The sequence below is a fragment of the Drosophila mauritiana genome, chromosome 3L (assembly GCF_004382145.1).
Source record: "Drosophila mauritiana strain mau12 chromosome 3L, ASM438214v1, whole genome shotgun sequence".
NCBI classification, from domain to species: domain Eukaryota; kingdom Metazoa; phylum Arthropoda; class Insecta; order Diptera; family Drosophilidae; genus Drosophila; species Drosophila mauritiana.
In genome coordinates this window covers 1,448,992-1,462,549 of record NC_046669.1, presented here as the reverse complement: position 1 = coordinate 1,462,549, position 13,558 = coordinate 1,448,992, and the positions used below count along the sequence as shown (strand labels likewise).

The following is a 13,558-nucleotide window of genomic DNA, read 5'->3' as shown; positions in this document are numbered from 1 at the left end:
GTTATAATAAATCAACTTAAGACATAAAGGGTTTTCTTTAAAATACCGATGCAAAAATCAATTGCATAAAACAATATGTTTTGTTTTAAACAATAAGTAAAGTTGCATGTTTTACCAACTATTTCGATATATACACAGTTGGAGGTGTCTTAAGACTTAAAATTCTGTATATAAGTAATCGTACTGGTTCCGAAAATACCGCTAGTGCAATAGGGTGTATATGGTTTCGGAACCAGTTCAGGAGCGGAGAGTTGGGGTGGGGAACCAGCAAGCAGCCAGCGCTGAACCAGTTCTGAACCGGATCGCGACCTGACGAGAAAAAGTGTATCACTTCATCACATAACATTTCGCATTTAATTGGAACGTAAATTGTGTGCCCCGTCGAGACAGGAGTTTTGCACCGGAAAAAACGAGTGCGGAGGAGTGGCGTGTAGGAGTGAACGCCAGGGAGGAGCACTCCGACGTCGCAACAAACGAATAAAACGAATCCAAATCCGACACCCCCCCACATGCGATTGATTTGATTGATTGAGAGCACGAGACCACGAGTTCTGGGCGATGCACTCGTCACTCAGCTGGACCTCGCGTGCGATCTCTCGCGCCCTGCGCAGCAGCTTCTCCACGCTCCTGGAAACGGCCACGGGCGGCGGTGGTGGTGCAGCAGCCAAGGGGGCCACCAAGTCGGGAGCGGTAGCAGGATCCTCGGGCGCCCCACGACCCCGTTTCGTGTCGGTGGTGTGCGGCTTCGCCAAGGACAACCTGCGACACAAGTACAAGCCGGGAAAGTACGGCGAGGACTCATGGTTCAAGGCCTCCACCGCCAGTGCCGATGTCATGGGCGTGGCCGACGGCGTGGGCGGCTGGCGAAGCTATGGCATCGATCCCGGAGAGTTTTCATCGTTCCTGATGCGCACCTGCGAGCGGTTGGTGCAGTGCAGCCACTTCAATCCCCAACGACCAGTCAACCTGCTGGCCTACAGCTACTGCGAGCTGATGGAGCAGAAGAAGCCCATACTGGGCAGCAGCACCGCCTGCGTCCTGATCCTCAACCGTGAGACGAGCACCGTGCACACGGCCAACATCGGCGACAGCGGCTTCGTTGTGGTGCGCGAAGGCCAGGTGGTTCACAAGTCCGAGGAGCAGCAGCACTATTTCAACACACCCTTCCAACTGTCATTGCCGCCGCCGGGACATGGGCCCAATGTCCTCAGCGACAGCCCCGAGTCGGCGGACACGATGAGCTTTCCGGTGCGGGATGGCGACGTGATTCTCATTGCAACCGACGGAGTGTTCGACAACGTGCCCGAGGATCTGATGCTGCAGGTGCTCAGCGAGGTGGAGGGCGAACGCGATCCCGTCAAGCTGCAGATGACGGCCAACAGCCTGGCGCTGATGGCGCGCACCCTGTCCCTCAACAGCGAGTTCCTCTCGCCCTTCGCCCTCAGCGCCAGGAGAAATAACATTCAAGCGCGTGGCGGCAAGCCGGACGACATCACCGTTGTCCTGGCCACCGTGGCGATGTGAGAGTGGTGCTCCAGCCCATCCTCCCTAGTGATTAACGTTTACTTGTAGTCCGTACGTGTTTAGTTAGCTTTAGGAGCCCGTTTCGTGGTTCTGTCTACCGTTTAAGCTGCATGTTGAGATTGAGATTGTGATTGACGAGGACGACGACCCTTTGACCCTTTGCATTGTTAGTTACATATATACGAGCAAACTCATTTTCGAACCGACGAATCGACTTCGACGCATCCTGGTGAGCGACCCACGCCTCGATTGTATACATAACCCTCGCTATAAGTAGAGAATGCGAATTATCTGCCCGATCTGGCGATCTCTGTCGTCAGTGGCGTTCTAATCACCACAAACAATAAACAAACAACCGATTGCGAAACAATCCCCGACGCCGAGGATCATAAATACGAGTCCGGGGTCCGGATGGTGGAAGGTGGATGGATGGTGGACCCGGAATGGAGCGAGTCGAGTGCAGCTATCTGACTGAGGACGGAGGATTAGCCATTTACGCGGGCGAACGAACTGTCTTTAAACAATTTTTGTCGAAATGTACTCACTGATATTTGCGACCCAATAAAAATTATTCAATGAAAAGCAACGAACGCAACTTGTAGTCACTTCGTGATAAATTCATTAACCAAATAAACAATAAAGCTGTACGGAAAACTTAAATAGAACGTTCTAATTGCTTAGATTAACTCATGGCCAGAAAGATGGAAATTGATAGATTCAGCAGCGGGCAAACTGATTAGCGTGGGGGTGTCTATTTTTAATGCGATGTAACAATCATTTTCCTCTAGAAGTATAGGTGAAATTACATTTTTTTTTAATTTTTAATTATAAAAGGTATTCGGCTTTCCTATCTGAAAGAAATCGATTGCGCTTCTGTGACGCAGACTGACTACATAAACATAAAGCTGCAAAATATATATGGATATGAAACTTATATTTCAATAAGCAAAGATTTTCGCCAGTTTGTAAAATATGTAAACGTATGGCTAAACTAGCGGGTAATTTAAAAGGCTTCATAGATGCCTAAAAAATGTCAGTCAATAGCACCAAATCCCCGCTGAATTGGTAGGAGTCTGGTGACGAAAGCATCGGTTGCCCCAAATGTTCGGAAGTTCAAATTTTGTGACGAATAATACGAGTCACAATAACTAACATAACAGAAAAGCTTACGTAACTGAAATCATTATTTAATTTAATAAATACAAAAATATTTAAACAGTCAGGGCATGCAGATTAAGTTAGTTTTTCAATAAAAGATATACATTTCCAAAAGTGTTGAGCTACCTTGAAAAATATAAATAAACTGCGTTATTTAATTTACAATAACAATTGAAGGTAAACATTACATTTGGTATATTTTTACAGAAAAATACCAAATATTCCACAGCTGCGGTCACTTTGCAGATAAGGAATCAAAACAAAAGGCGAAAAAGTAGAATTTTTATTTTATTAGCATGCAAATGGGCAAATGTTGGAATTGATTAAATAATTGTCCGTTGGTTTTGCAACCATCAAGTCAACATGAAGCTGTACAAGCTGAACACGCATACGCGTGGCTGCAACAAATCCTACGGTAAGCGAAACTGGATATTGCGCAAACATTACCTTACACGAAAATTTCGGCACAGATGCGGACTTGGTAATGAATCTGAAGGATCATCCCAACGCCAATGTGGGGGATGTGGTGGAAATTTACGCCCCCGACGAGGAGAACGGCACTCACCTGCTGCTCCAAATCACCGAGTTCAATGGCAGCTGTGGCCGGGATGTGATCAGCATCGAATCGGGCATCGCCAATGCCTTCAAGATGCGTCCGTACTCCAATGTGGTGATGCGCATAGTTAAGCCGTCGGATGTGGCCCTGGACTCGATAGAGATTACCTTCAAGGATCAGTACATGGGTCGCTCGGAAATGTGGCGCCTGAAGACCTACCTGGTAAGGAATGAATTATTTTTCTGACCAGGATATACTTTTAACGTATCACTTCTCCCCCAGACGGACACCTGTGTGTATGTGAACAAGAAGATCGACTACAACGACATGCAGATTCGGTGCCAGGTGTACGAGATGTGGTCGCAAGGCGAGCGCGTGGCCAGCGGCGTCATCACAGAGGACACCAAGATTGTCTTCCGCAGCAGCACTTCGATGGTGTACCTCTTCCTGCAGATGTCCTCCGAGATGTGGGACTTTGACATCCACGGTGACCTGTACTTCGAAAAGGCAGTCAACGGGTTTCTCACCGAGCTCTTTCAAAAGTGGCGTAAATTGAGCTGTAACCACGAGGTGACCATCGTGCTGTTCTCTCGCACCTTCTACGCAGCCAAGAGCCTGGACGAGTTTCCCGAGCATATGCGCGACTGCCTGCAGCAGGACTACAAGGGTCGCTTCTACGAGGACTTCTACCGCGTGGCCATCCAGAATGAGCGCTGTGATGATTGGTGTACTGTCCTGGGCCAGCTCCGAAAGCTATTCACGTCCTACCAGGTCACTTAACCATGTTTTAATATATTCTATTATACTTACTGTGCCATTTACAGGCCACTGTGCTGCGCTATCACGAACGTGAGAACATGAAGATTCCCCCGGCCACAAATTCTTCAGCCACTCAGGGTAACTTTTTGGAGGTGCTGAACATATCGCTGAACACTTTCGAAAAGCATTACTTGGATAGAACGTTCGACCGCACCGGACAGCTCTCCGTGGTTATAACCCCAGGAGTGGGTGTCTTTTCCGTGGATCGAGAGCTAACCAATATAACGAAGCAGCGCATTATCGATAATGGCGTTGGTAGCGACCTGGTCTGTGTGGGCGAGCAGCCGCTGCATGCGGTTCCGCTTCTCAAATTCCACAACAAAGACACCACGTTGACCTCCGCCGATGACTACTCTCTGCCCCACTGGATAAACTTGAGCTTCTACTCCACCAACAAGAAGATTGCGTACTCCAGTTTCATACCACGGATCAAGCTGCCTCTGTTTGGATCCCAGTTGACGCTCCACGATGGCGTTGGCGAAGGGGAGGGCGAGGAGAACGAGCGTCACTTCCTGAGCTGCAATCAGTCGGAGTATAAGCACAACTCGCTCTTTGATTACGATGCGTATGATGAACAGATCTTTCAGCCGCTGCCCGCTCAGAGTACTTGGTAGGATTGTGCTACAAAATGACCTTGTTAGCTTTATTGATCGATGTTTTATTTTTATAGCTCGCTGCAGCGTGTAGTGCGGGCCAAAAAGACATCGGTGCCCAGTTTAGAGACCTATGCTTACAGGAACAACGACTGGGAGAACCTTACGCCGACTCAAATTCCGGCCATGCGGCGCAAGATGTCCGATCCCGACATTCATCACGGCACCTCAGCAATGCTGGCTGCCTTGGTAAGGGAAATTTTAACACTGCCCCTGACTTTTGAACTGTTTGTATGTGACTTTAGCAACCGGATACAACCAACCTCTCCGAGTCACTGGCCTCGGAGAAGAACTCCCGCAGGACGATCGTTAGCATTGCGCCCATAGTGCGTCCGGGTCGCGCCCTGATCAATCCCTTTGATCCCTCGCAAGTTACAATAAAGCTGACCTCCAATCGCCGCCGCTGGACGCACATATTCCCGAAGGGCCCAACCGGTGTACTCATACAGCAGCATCATTATCAAGCGGTGCCCGCAAAACCCACGCAGGCGGGTCAGCAGAGACCATTGCAGCAGATCCAGAGCAACAACAACAACGACCAGGAGGATTACGGGTGCGGAAATGGAGAGCAGTACGACCGAGTGTCCAGCCATTCGCTGCTCAGCAAGTCAGCCTCCTCGCAGAGCTTTGTGATGGGTGATGAGCACATTGATTGTGAGTAGCAGTAACTAAAGTTAAAATTCCCTGACTAGTATTGCTTTGTACGCGCAGTCTTTAAGCGACGTCAAAACTCGCCGATGAACCCCTTGCCCGCCAATGTGCCCAACCTGACGGCCACCCAGGCGAAGTCTTACCTCTGGGGAGCCACCGGGGAGCAAGAGTGGACACCAGCAATTACCACGGGTAAGTGTTAGGCAAACAGTTTTCGGTTATTGTTTTAGAGATCGTATCGCGGGGCGAATAGTTCGAGATGCACTTCAAGTACTCGGCGTACATGCAAATCCCAGTCAGTTTGGCCTGGTTCACGCGCGAAAATGTATCTCCAGTTTTTGTTCGCGCTGCTCATGTCGCGCCACCAAATCGTGGCCACCGAAAACTTTGACCGTGCCTTTGAACTGGCTCTGTTTCTGGACAGGATCGGCCGCGTGCATCGCTTGCATGCCATTACCATAGTGAACAGCGTGGGATCTGTTGATCCCAGCTATTTGGACGACCTGCATCGCGAGCTGATGTGCAACAGCAGCAATCACTTCTACTTGCTGCCGCAGATGACGGCCACGGACAAGGATTGCTCGCGCGTGCGCTTCAACAGCCTGCAGGATGAGGAGACCATTTATTTGGTATTCGCCAGGGATTCCAAGGACGCGGTGATTTACTTGCAGGCCGAAAGAGCCAGAGGAAGGCGTTACACAAGGACTATGTTCATGCTCAGAAAGCAGGAGTCGCAAAAGGACATGAAATACTTCTTTGAGCTCCTGTGGAAACTGCAGTTCCGGAGCGCTTTGGTAGTGGTGGCCGCCAGAAACTTCTACCAAATGGATCCATATCCCACTGTTAGGGTGATACGCATGCGAAGATTATCCTCCTATGACCCGCATCACGTTTTTCCGCCTGCAAACCGAAGAAATTTCAGAGGCTACAGGATGCGATTGCCCGTTCAGCAGGATGTGCCCAATACATTTTGGTACAAGAATCGCAGGACGAAGGCCTGGGAACTGGCAGGATTGGGCGGGATCTTGATCAACCAACTGATGATGCACCTGAACGTGACCATGGATTTGTTTAGATTTGAAGTAAATGGCTCTACATTGCTGAATATGGCTGCTCTCACGGATCTGATTGTGGAGGGCAAGGCGGAGCTAAGTCCGCACTTGTACGACACACTGCAATCAAACACCAATGTGGACTACTCATATCCCACGCAGGTGGCACCGCGCTGCTTCATGATCCCATTGGACAATGAAATTTCGAGGAGCCTCTATGTATTCTTGCCATTCAGTTTACCCATGTGGCTGTGCTTGCTGTTTGTCCTGCTCGTGGTGCACTTCGTGTATGTGCGCCGCCTGATGCCAGACGGACCTTTCTGGGCCTTACTAGGAGTGCCTGGTGCTGGTCCAGTCAAATATGGCCACCGCAAGCCGGGCAGGGGTCTCAGTACCTTTCTGATCCTCTTCGGAATTTTCATCCTTGTGCAAATGTACAGCACCAAACTTACTTCTTCTCTGACCGTGACTCTTATCCGAAGACCAGCCAACAGCTTGGAGGAGATGTTCCTGCTGCCGTATCGCATTCTGGTGCTGCCCACGGATGTGTATGCCATCGTGGATTCCCTGGGTCATGCGATGCAGTTTAGCACAAAGTTCAGCATCACGGATGCCCACAACTTCAGCATGAAGAGAATCTCCATGGATCCGAACTACATTTACCCCATCAGTACCATTCGTTGGCGTTTCTTCGATTTCCAGCAGCGCTTTCTGAGAAAGAAGCGCTTCTATTTCTCAAAGATATGCCACGGCTCCTTTCCCTATCAGTACCAGCTCAGGGTAGACTCACATCTCAAGGATGCCCTCCATCGATTCCTGCTGCATGTGCAGCAAGCCGGGCTGGATGATCTTTGGCTGGAAACGAGCTATCGAAAGGCCCATCGCATGGGATATCTCAAGGACTTCTCCACACTGGCGGAGTTGGAGGAGAAACTGCGGCTCCGCCCACTGGCGCTCAATCTGCTGGTGCCCGCCTTCAGTCTGTTTCTGTGCGGACTGTTGGGCAGCGGGATCGCCTTCCTGGTGGAGATCCGCCACAGCTTCGGGTGCAGACAAAAGCCACCGTCCATTAACCGCAACCCCGGGGATTAATGCATTCGAAGTAGCCCATCCTAACCAGAAACCCCTCTCGAAATAAAAACGAATACTAAGTCTAATCTAATCTAACGTATGATTCACCTTATTCCCCTCCACCCACACAACGCCACGAATGAAATCCAATCGGATCTAACCAACGAATCGAAATTTGCAACCCATCACATACGTATTCCATCGAATCCCATCCACCGATCGTTTAGTCAAGCATCTGAGGCCGATCGTCGAGGGCGAGCATCATCATCTGGGCAGCCTGGAGGCACTAAGGGCTCTAGACCCGCCCCCCGATGCGGAGGCGGGCGGCGGAAGAGGAAAGATCATCATAGGTTTGGACAAAACAAATTCACCACCTTTGAACTCTGTACAAAGCATTAGCGATGCATCCAAACACACGCACACATAAACACAACTGCAACCACACACAAGACACCACTAGATGAAACACTTCGTTGCTCGAGATCCTTGGATCTGTAATTTGGCTGTATAGTAGTTATAGTCTAGAAAGCTTATGTAGAAACATGGTTCAGTTGCTGCTTTGACTAGAAAAGAAAGTACTTGTTCCTGAGTTCACCTAATATCATAATAGATTGACTATAGATATATTTATTTCCTTATGAGCAACAGTATATTAAAAACTTAAATGTCAGGAAGTATTACAACAAAAAGCGCTAGGAATTCTAAAATTTGACCTTAAATTACCTTAAATCGCATATCTTTGTATAGCGTTAGTCATTAATGATATCTTGATATCACTTTAGGGATAAAAACCTCATGACAGGTGTTCGATAGCATCATACTTGCCCGTGGGTGACTCTCTACCCAAGTCTGTAGATTACCTCGCTTTGCACTCACCCGCTTAAAACCCTAAGCCTGGCCACCGCACCCGAAAACCTCGCATGTAGTTACCCATCCACTTTAACTATAGCTTAATCCGTAGTTGGTAGTAGTTCACCCAAAACTGCACAACCCAGAAACCCAAAACAAACCCAAACGCACGGACACACCCATCGGGAGGTGGTTGGAACCCGCTATTTGGTAATCCGCACGGAGATGGGAGCATGGTGACCACTAGAGCATATACAGCATGTCGCCGTTGTGTAGTTTTGTAGCGTTAGCATGCTTGCCACGCCCACCTGCCCCCACTGCCCACTGTATTTCGTACGCACACCTTCCACACGCTAACCCATCCGTTGGTGACAGCTCTCGTCCCGGACTGGAGTCCTTCCTCCTCTTTGGTTATGATTTCCGTAGACCTTCTAGCTTGAGCGATTTTGATTTACACACCTGTACCGGCGTTGGCTTCCTCTCTGCTCTGATTCCTTCCATTCCTCGTGAGAGTCCTGCTAATCGCTGGTGGATCCGTTTGCAGGCGTCGATTGGAAGTCGCTTACGATCCCCGCCTGTCTGCCCATCACCACGGACTACTTCCCGGACAAGCGTTCGCTGAATAACGACTATGTGATATCGGATTACACTCTGCTGCCCGACGATGTGAATCACGATTACGCCCAGAGCAGAGCTGTTTACCGGAAACCCCTGTCCACGGAGGAGGTGTGCAAGGAGATCGTGTCGCAGCGCTTGGCTCAGGGCTTCCAACTAATCGTGGTCGACGAGAAGCCTCCGACTGCGGGCGGTTGCTCTTCGGGATCTGCAGTGCAGCCGGTGAAACTTTCGCGTGAGACCAACAAGGAGTATCTGCTCTCCATTGGCCGCATCTTTCACAAGATCTCGTTGAGCGGCTCGGTAATCACGGTCACTGGTTATAGGCCCAGGTGAGTTGGAGCCGGCTTGCTACTTTGAATTCCATACCAAAAGTTCCCTGTTCTAGACACCCGTATCCTCCGATAAATGTGGACTACCGCTACCGTTTCCATGCCCCACAGCACGAAACCTACGAAATCTCCGGCGTGAACTTCACCACCGAGAAGCTGGAGAACTTCAACTGGAACCACATGGATCTGTACATCTGCACGCGTGGCGATGTGGATTACCCACTCATGGAGGTATTTCCTGGCGCACATCTTTTACTTGCCAATCTTAACGCAATGTTTCTATCGCAGAGCTTGAAGTACTGGCGCTATCGCATGTACCTGCTGCCCAGGGAGAACATTTTGAGCAAGATCGCCAGTTGCCAGCGATGCGACATATTCCCCGACGTGACTGCGGATAACACGCGGGAGCAGGTCGAGGACTTCGTTCGACTGATCGAGGCGGTCAGCAAGCTGAAGCGGCAATATGCGCGCAAGGCGAGAGTAAGATAGAATCGGTTCCTTGGCTTGGCTTTTGTGCATTCGTGATCCGTTGCGTTAATTCTGTAATTGCGTTCTGACTCCTAATTGACTAATTGTCCCGACAGCTGTCTTGAAAGCGGATTACTAGTGGATGGATTAGGAAACTAACCATTTCAGATATTATAGAGGGGGATCTCTAGAAAGACGTTAAAGATAATGACTATTAAGTAACAAGAAATGTTTCATGATCAAGATTAGTTTGTTAAATTGAACCGCTTGTGAAAGTTTCTGTACATACGATTGAGTTATAAATATTTGTACACGTGCAGTAAAAGGAACTGGATGACCTTTAGTCTTGCTTATAGATTAGGCAAGCATTTAGGAAGACGACGCATAACCACTATTGTTGTACCTTGAACTAACCTTGCATCATGAAGCCCGCTTTTAGTGCCCGTTGCCTTTTCCCTGATGTATCGAGTATCTCGCCTCACTCTTGCAGGACAGCCCCATCGCCCACATAACCAAGCGGAGACACAGCACCAGCATTATATCCAGGCCTCAGCCTAACCAGGTTATCTACTTAACTTATCTCAAGAAAAAATTAACGTTTTGTTTCATCCAAACTGCGCACATTTGCCTAATTTCAAAACTTTATTACTTTCAAATGCGCACGTTCGAGTTGATTAGTTTTGATTATTGCGAGAGAACTGCCGATGGAAGGTTTTATCTAATGCTTTTGTCTCTCTTTCAAACGTCTCTGTCTGCCCGCCACCCACTTTCGACCTGCCCCAATCCGCTTCGAATCCGAAAACGAACCCATCTCCTCAGGGACTCACGAACTCTCCGTTCCGGGAGCGAGTCGGCAGCAATCGACTGCCGGAGAAGCGACCCAGGTTTTTATATCGACTCCAACAAATAGATCTAAGGCCCCTTATCTATCTCGTACACAAACACACACGCCCACAAACCTCACATCCAAACACTGTACTTGCATTGCATAAATCGGGGACCGTAATGATTGTTTAGCTTAGTTTTGTATACTTATTGATTTCATTTAAGCGAGCTATACCTTCAATTTCAAGTATTTTACTCTTTCGAAGTGAAGCTGCACAGCAAAGGATTCTATCTGCGAAATCTTCAGCCTAGAGCATCCTTTGATATGCAGTTCTACTTCGAAAGGCAGTCATTGGTAGTACAAGTACCACTCGATTGGTAACTAAATGGCCTATGTAGATATTGTTAATTGCGGTCCCTGGGTTAAACTGCACGATTCGCTGGGGATTTGGTTGGCTGCTGGTCATAGCTGGCTTGCTCCCAGGACTCCCAGGATACTGGGCCTAGGCTAAGTGTATATATCGTTGCTGGCTTGTTGTTTAGCTACCCTTTTTGTATTGTACTCGTAGTCCTGTTGATTTGTGCATCCCGTGTTTCAGATTTTGTTGGCTGACTGTTTCATTTCCTTTGGTTTTGTTACGTACTTTTTATATAATTTAATTTGGTATTTGGCTTTCAGCAGCATGACACACCTAGAATCACTGAAAAGCATCATAACCAATTAAACTCACCGCAGCAAAGGTTTGTGCCACCCAGAGGGCCAGGCTACCGGATACCATCCGTCCTGGCTCCGTTTATTTATCACGACTCGACTAATCCCCTCACAATCTCATACCCGAAATCCCTAACCAACACACACAATTGGCCTGCTGATTCCTGTATCCCCAACCCAGATACAACACACAAGACCCAACATGGATAAGGAGCTGATGTGTTGAACTACGTGAATGATTCGTCTAATCCTTTTCATTTTGCTACTCCACATGACAGCATCAATGTGCGCCCCAAACTGGAGAACGGTCGGATTCCACGGATATTCCCCGCCACCGATGCAGCGGCAGCTGCAGGAGTCGCCGCCAGAGATGATCAGGACGATGGGTAAGTATTCCAGTTAAAGTGGTTCCCCTCAAGCTCATCAACATATTTATGCCTTGCAGTTTCCCGGTCGACATAAAGTTCAGCCCGAATGCTACGCTGCCCGAAATCTTTGAGGCCATGAAGCACCCGGTGAACGGAGTGGGCTTCTTCTCGCAGACGCAGTCGCTCCCCTCCTGCACCTTTGTGGCCTACGACGCACTAATGTGGCTGAAAACCCGCCTAAACAACGGACGACATCCGCTGGATCTACTGGAGGCCATGCGCAAGTGGGTTTTTCGAATTTAGCAAAGTGTAATTGTATTCAATTCTGTTTCCTGTAGGGAACGCATGATCTGCCATGCTTCGGGGGATTGGAAGAAGCCCGTGGTGCCTGGCTTTGTCTTCTACTACGTGGTGCAGCAGGATAAAAACGCCAAAGGTTGTTTTTCTCAATCCCTATTTTTGTTCAACAATTAAAACAATACGCAATCATTTAGATTACGCCCCACCTTTGGATGACTACAGTGCCTTTGTGAACGAGTGGCTGGAGATTGAGTTTCAGGGATGTAGTTTTCTCTGGCACGATGAGCCGGTGACCACTCCGGTGCCCAATTTCCTCAGGGACTCACCTGCTCCGCAATCCTGGACAGAAACCAGCAGTAACAGTTCGTACTAGTTGTATTTTGATGAAGAAGTAGCCTAATAATTCTCTATTTCTAGAGCGCGTGTATCGACAGTCGCATTTGGAGATCGATGTGAACCAGAAGAGCGATCGCATGGAGTGGGGCCATGTGAAGCATCACACAGTGCTGCAGCCGAGATTCGCCTTTGAGATCGTGGTTGAGTGGGTCACCTCATCGGGTCCCATAGTGGCTGACTTGGTTGGTTTAAAGCGTCGTATAGTTTACTTTCCTGACTCCTTATCGTATATTATCCTGGATTTACTCAGATTGGCGGCTGGATGCGCAAGGCGAATCAGTTCAATTTCCTGGTATCAGTGCCAGCGGATCCTATGGCAGAGCCGTTCACAAAGAAGTCGGATCCTCTGAGAGGACCCATTTTCATTCCGCTTTGCACAACATTCCTGCCCAATGGCGCTGCCCTCTTCGATGGTACTTTAAGATATTTGTGTTTTAAACAGTGTTTAAACTTGAACTATGATTGCAGAGTTCCCCGAGGAGAGCAGATCAGACAGAATGCTGTTCTTCCAGGAAGCCATACTGGGCAAGTTTGGCTTCTTGCCCTGCGTTTTGGAAAAGAAGTACAGCGTTGGCAAGGATGTGAGTGAGCTAACCAGTTACCGTTGGGCATTTCTCATTACAATTTTACTTTTGCAGCTGCCCAAGGAGTACCAGTATGTGCACTGCACGGGCAACATGTTTGCCTTGATCCGGTAAGATGTGTGAAGTCTCGTGCTGCTTGATACCTTCTAATCGCGCCTCTCTTCCAGCTGCGCTACAAACAACTACCAGGTGGAATCGCCCATCCTGAAGGAGGCAAATGTCACGCGCTGCGTTTATGGGCACACCAACAACACGAACGTGCCCAAGAAAGTGGGTTTCTTGTGGGCGTGGAACCACATGATTCCGAACAAGAAGTGGAAGGCCCAGACGATAAACAACTCCGCGGACGGGGAGCTCTTCCAGCTGAAGATGCTCAAGGATTTCCGCGAGTTTTGCTCGAACAGCGATCAGCGCCTGTCCACTTTTTGGACCCAATCCCAGGAGTTGAAGCGCAGGGCCCAGAAATTCGAGTTTAACAATAATAACACCGAGGAGAATAAGATGAAGTAGAACCTATCGAGGATAGCACAAGTTCTTCGCCTTCTGAATTGTACATAGTCTATAAACTTTATATAAATTGAATCGAATAAAAACTGTAAAACTAAAAGATTGCTTTAAATTTCAC

General features: G+C 48.6%; 3 protein-coding genes across 12 annotated transcripts; all 3 read left to right on the top strand.

Moving 5' to 3' along the window:
• Nucleotides 1–293: 293 nt before the first annotated feature.
• LOC117140908 (protein phosphatase PTC7 homolog) lies at nucleotides 294–2,114 on the top strand. Its single transcript, XM_033304080.1, has one exon. The coding sequence runs from the start codon at nucleotides 559–561 to the stop codon at nucleotides 1,522–1,524; it is 966 nt and encodes a 321-aa protein (XP_033159971.1). The 5' UTR covers nucleotides 294–558; the 3' UTR covers nucleotides 1,525–2,114.
• An 813-nt stretch (nucleotides 2,115–2,927) lies between these two features.
• On the top strand, nucleotides 2,928–13,540 carry LOC117140015 (GATOR complex protein Iml1). 10 transcript variants are annotated; one of them, XM_033302736.1, is made up of 22 exons: nucleotides 2,928–3,097; nucleotides 3,153–3,460; nucleotides 3,521–4,009; nucleotides 4,063–4,667; nucleotides 4,728–4,899; nucleotides 4,956–5,364; nucleotides 5,422–5,553; nucleotides 7,712–7,834; nucleotides 8,878–9,280; nucleotides 9,337–9,511; nucleotides 9,569–9,760; nucleotides 10,239–10,310; nucleotides 10,568–10,632; nucleotides 11,564–11,671; nucleotides 11,731–11,937; nucleotides 11,992–12,089; nucleotides 12,148–12,315; nucleotides 12,371–12,531; nucleotides 12,600–12,762; nucleotides 12,818–12,930; nucleotides 12,988–13,043; nucleotides 13,101–13,540. In XM_033302736.1, exons 1-22 carry the CDS (start codon nucleotides 3,046–3,048, stop codon nucleotides 13,441–13,443), a joined length of 4,614 nt encoding a protein of 1,537 aa, XP_033158627.1. In that variant the 5' UTR covers nucleotides 2,928–3,045; the 3' UTR covers nucleotides 13,444–13,540. The 10 variants fall into 10 exon arrangements, 9 of the variants coding, with proteins under 9 accessions (XP_033158627.1, XP_033158626.1, XP_033158631.1 ...); XM_033302735.1 differs by having other exon boundaries at nucleotides 8,866–9,280; XM_033302740.1 differs by lacking the exon at nucleotides 7,712–7,834.
• Nucleotides 5,562–7,713, top strand: LOC117140019. Its single transcript, XM_033302750.1, has one exon. It carries the CDS (start codon nucleotides 5,685–5,687, stop codon nucleotides 7,503–7,505), a length of 1,821 nt encoding a protein of 606 aa, XP_033158641.1. The 5' UTR covers nucleotides 5,562–5,684; the 3' UTR covers nucleotides 7,506–7,713.
• Nucleotides 13,541–13,558: the final 18 nt, after the last annotated feature.

Bases quoted from the DNA above. Each gene is read 5' to 3' on its own strand.
- LOC117140015 (XM_033302735.1), top strand. From the start codon at position 3,046: ATGAAGCTGTACAAGCTGAACACGCATACGCGTGGCTGCAACAAATCC. The intron at 11,938-11,991 runs GTGGGTTTTTCG...TGTTTCCTGTAG, and splicing joins CTACTGGAGGCCATGCGCAA to GGAACGCATGATCTGCCATG. The intron at 12,532-12,599 runs GTTGGTTTAAAG...GGATTTACTCAG, and splicing joins GTCCCATAGTGGCTGACTTG to ATTGGCGGCTGGATGCGCAA.
- LOC117140908 (XM_033304080.1), top strand. From the start codon at position 559: ATGCACTCGTCACTCAGCTGGACCTCGCGTGCGATCTCTCGCGCCCTG.
- LOC117140019 (XM_033302750.1), top strand. From the start codon at position 5,685: ATGTATCTCCAGTTTTTGTTCGCGCTGCTCATGTCGCGCCACCAAATC.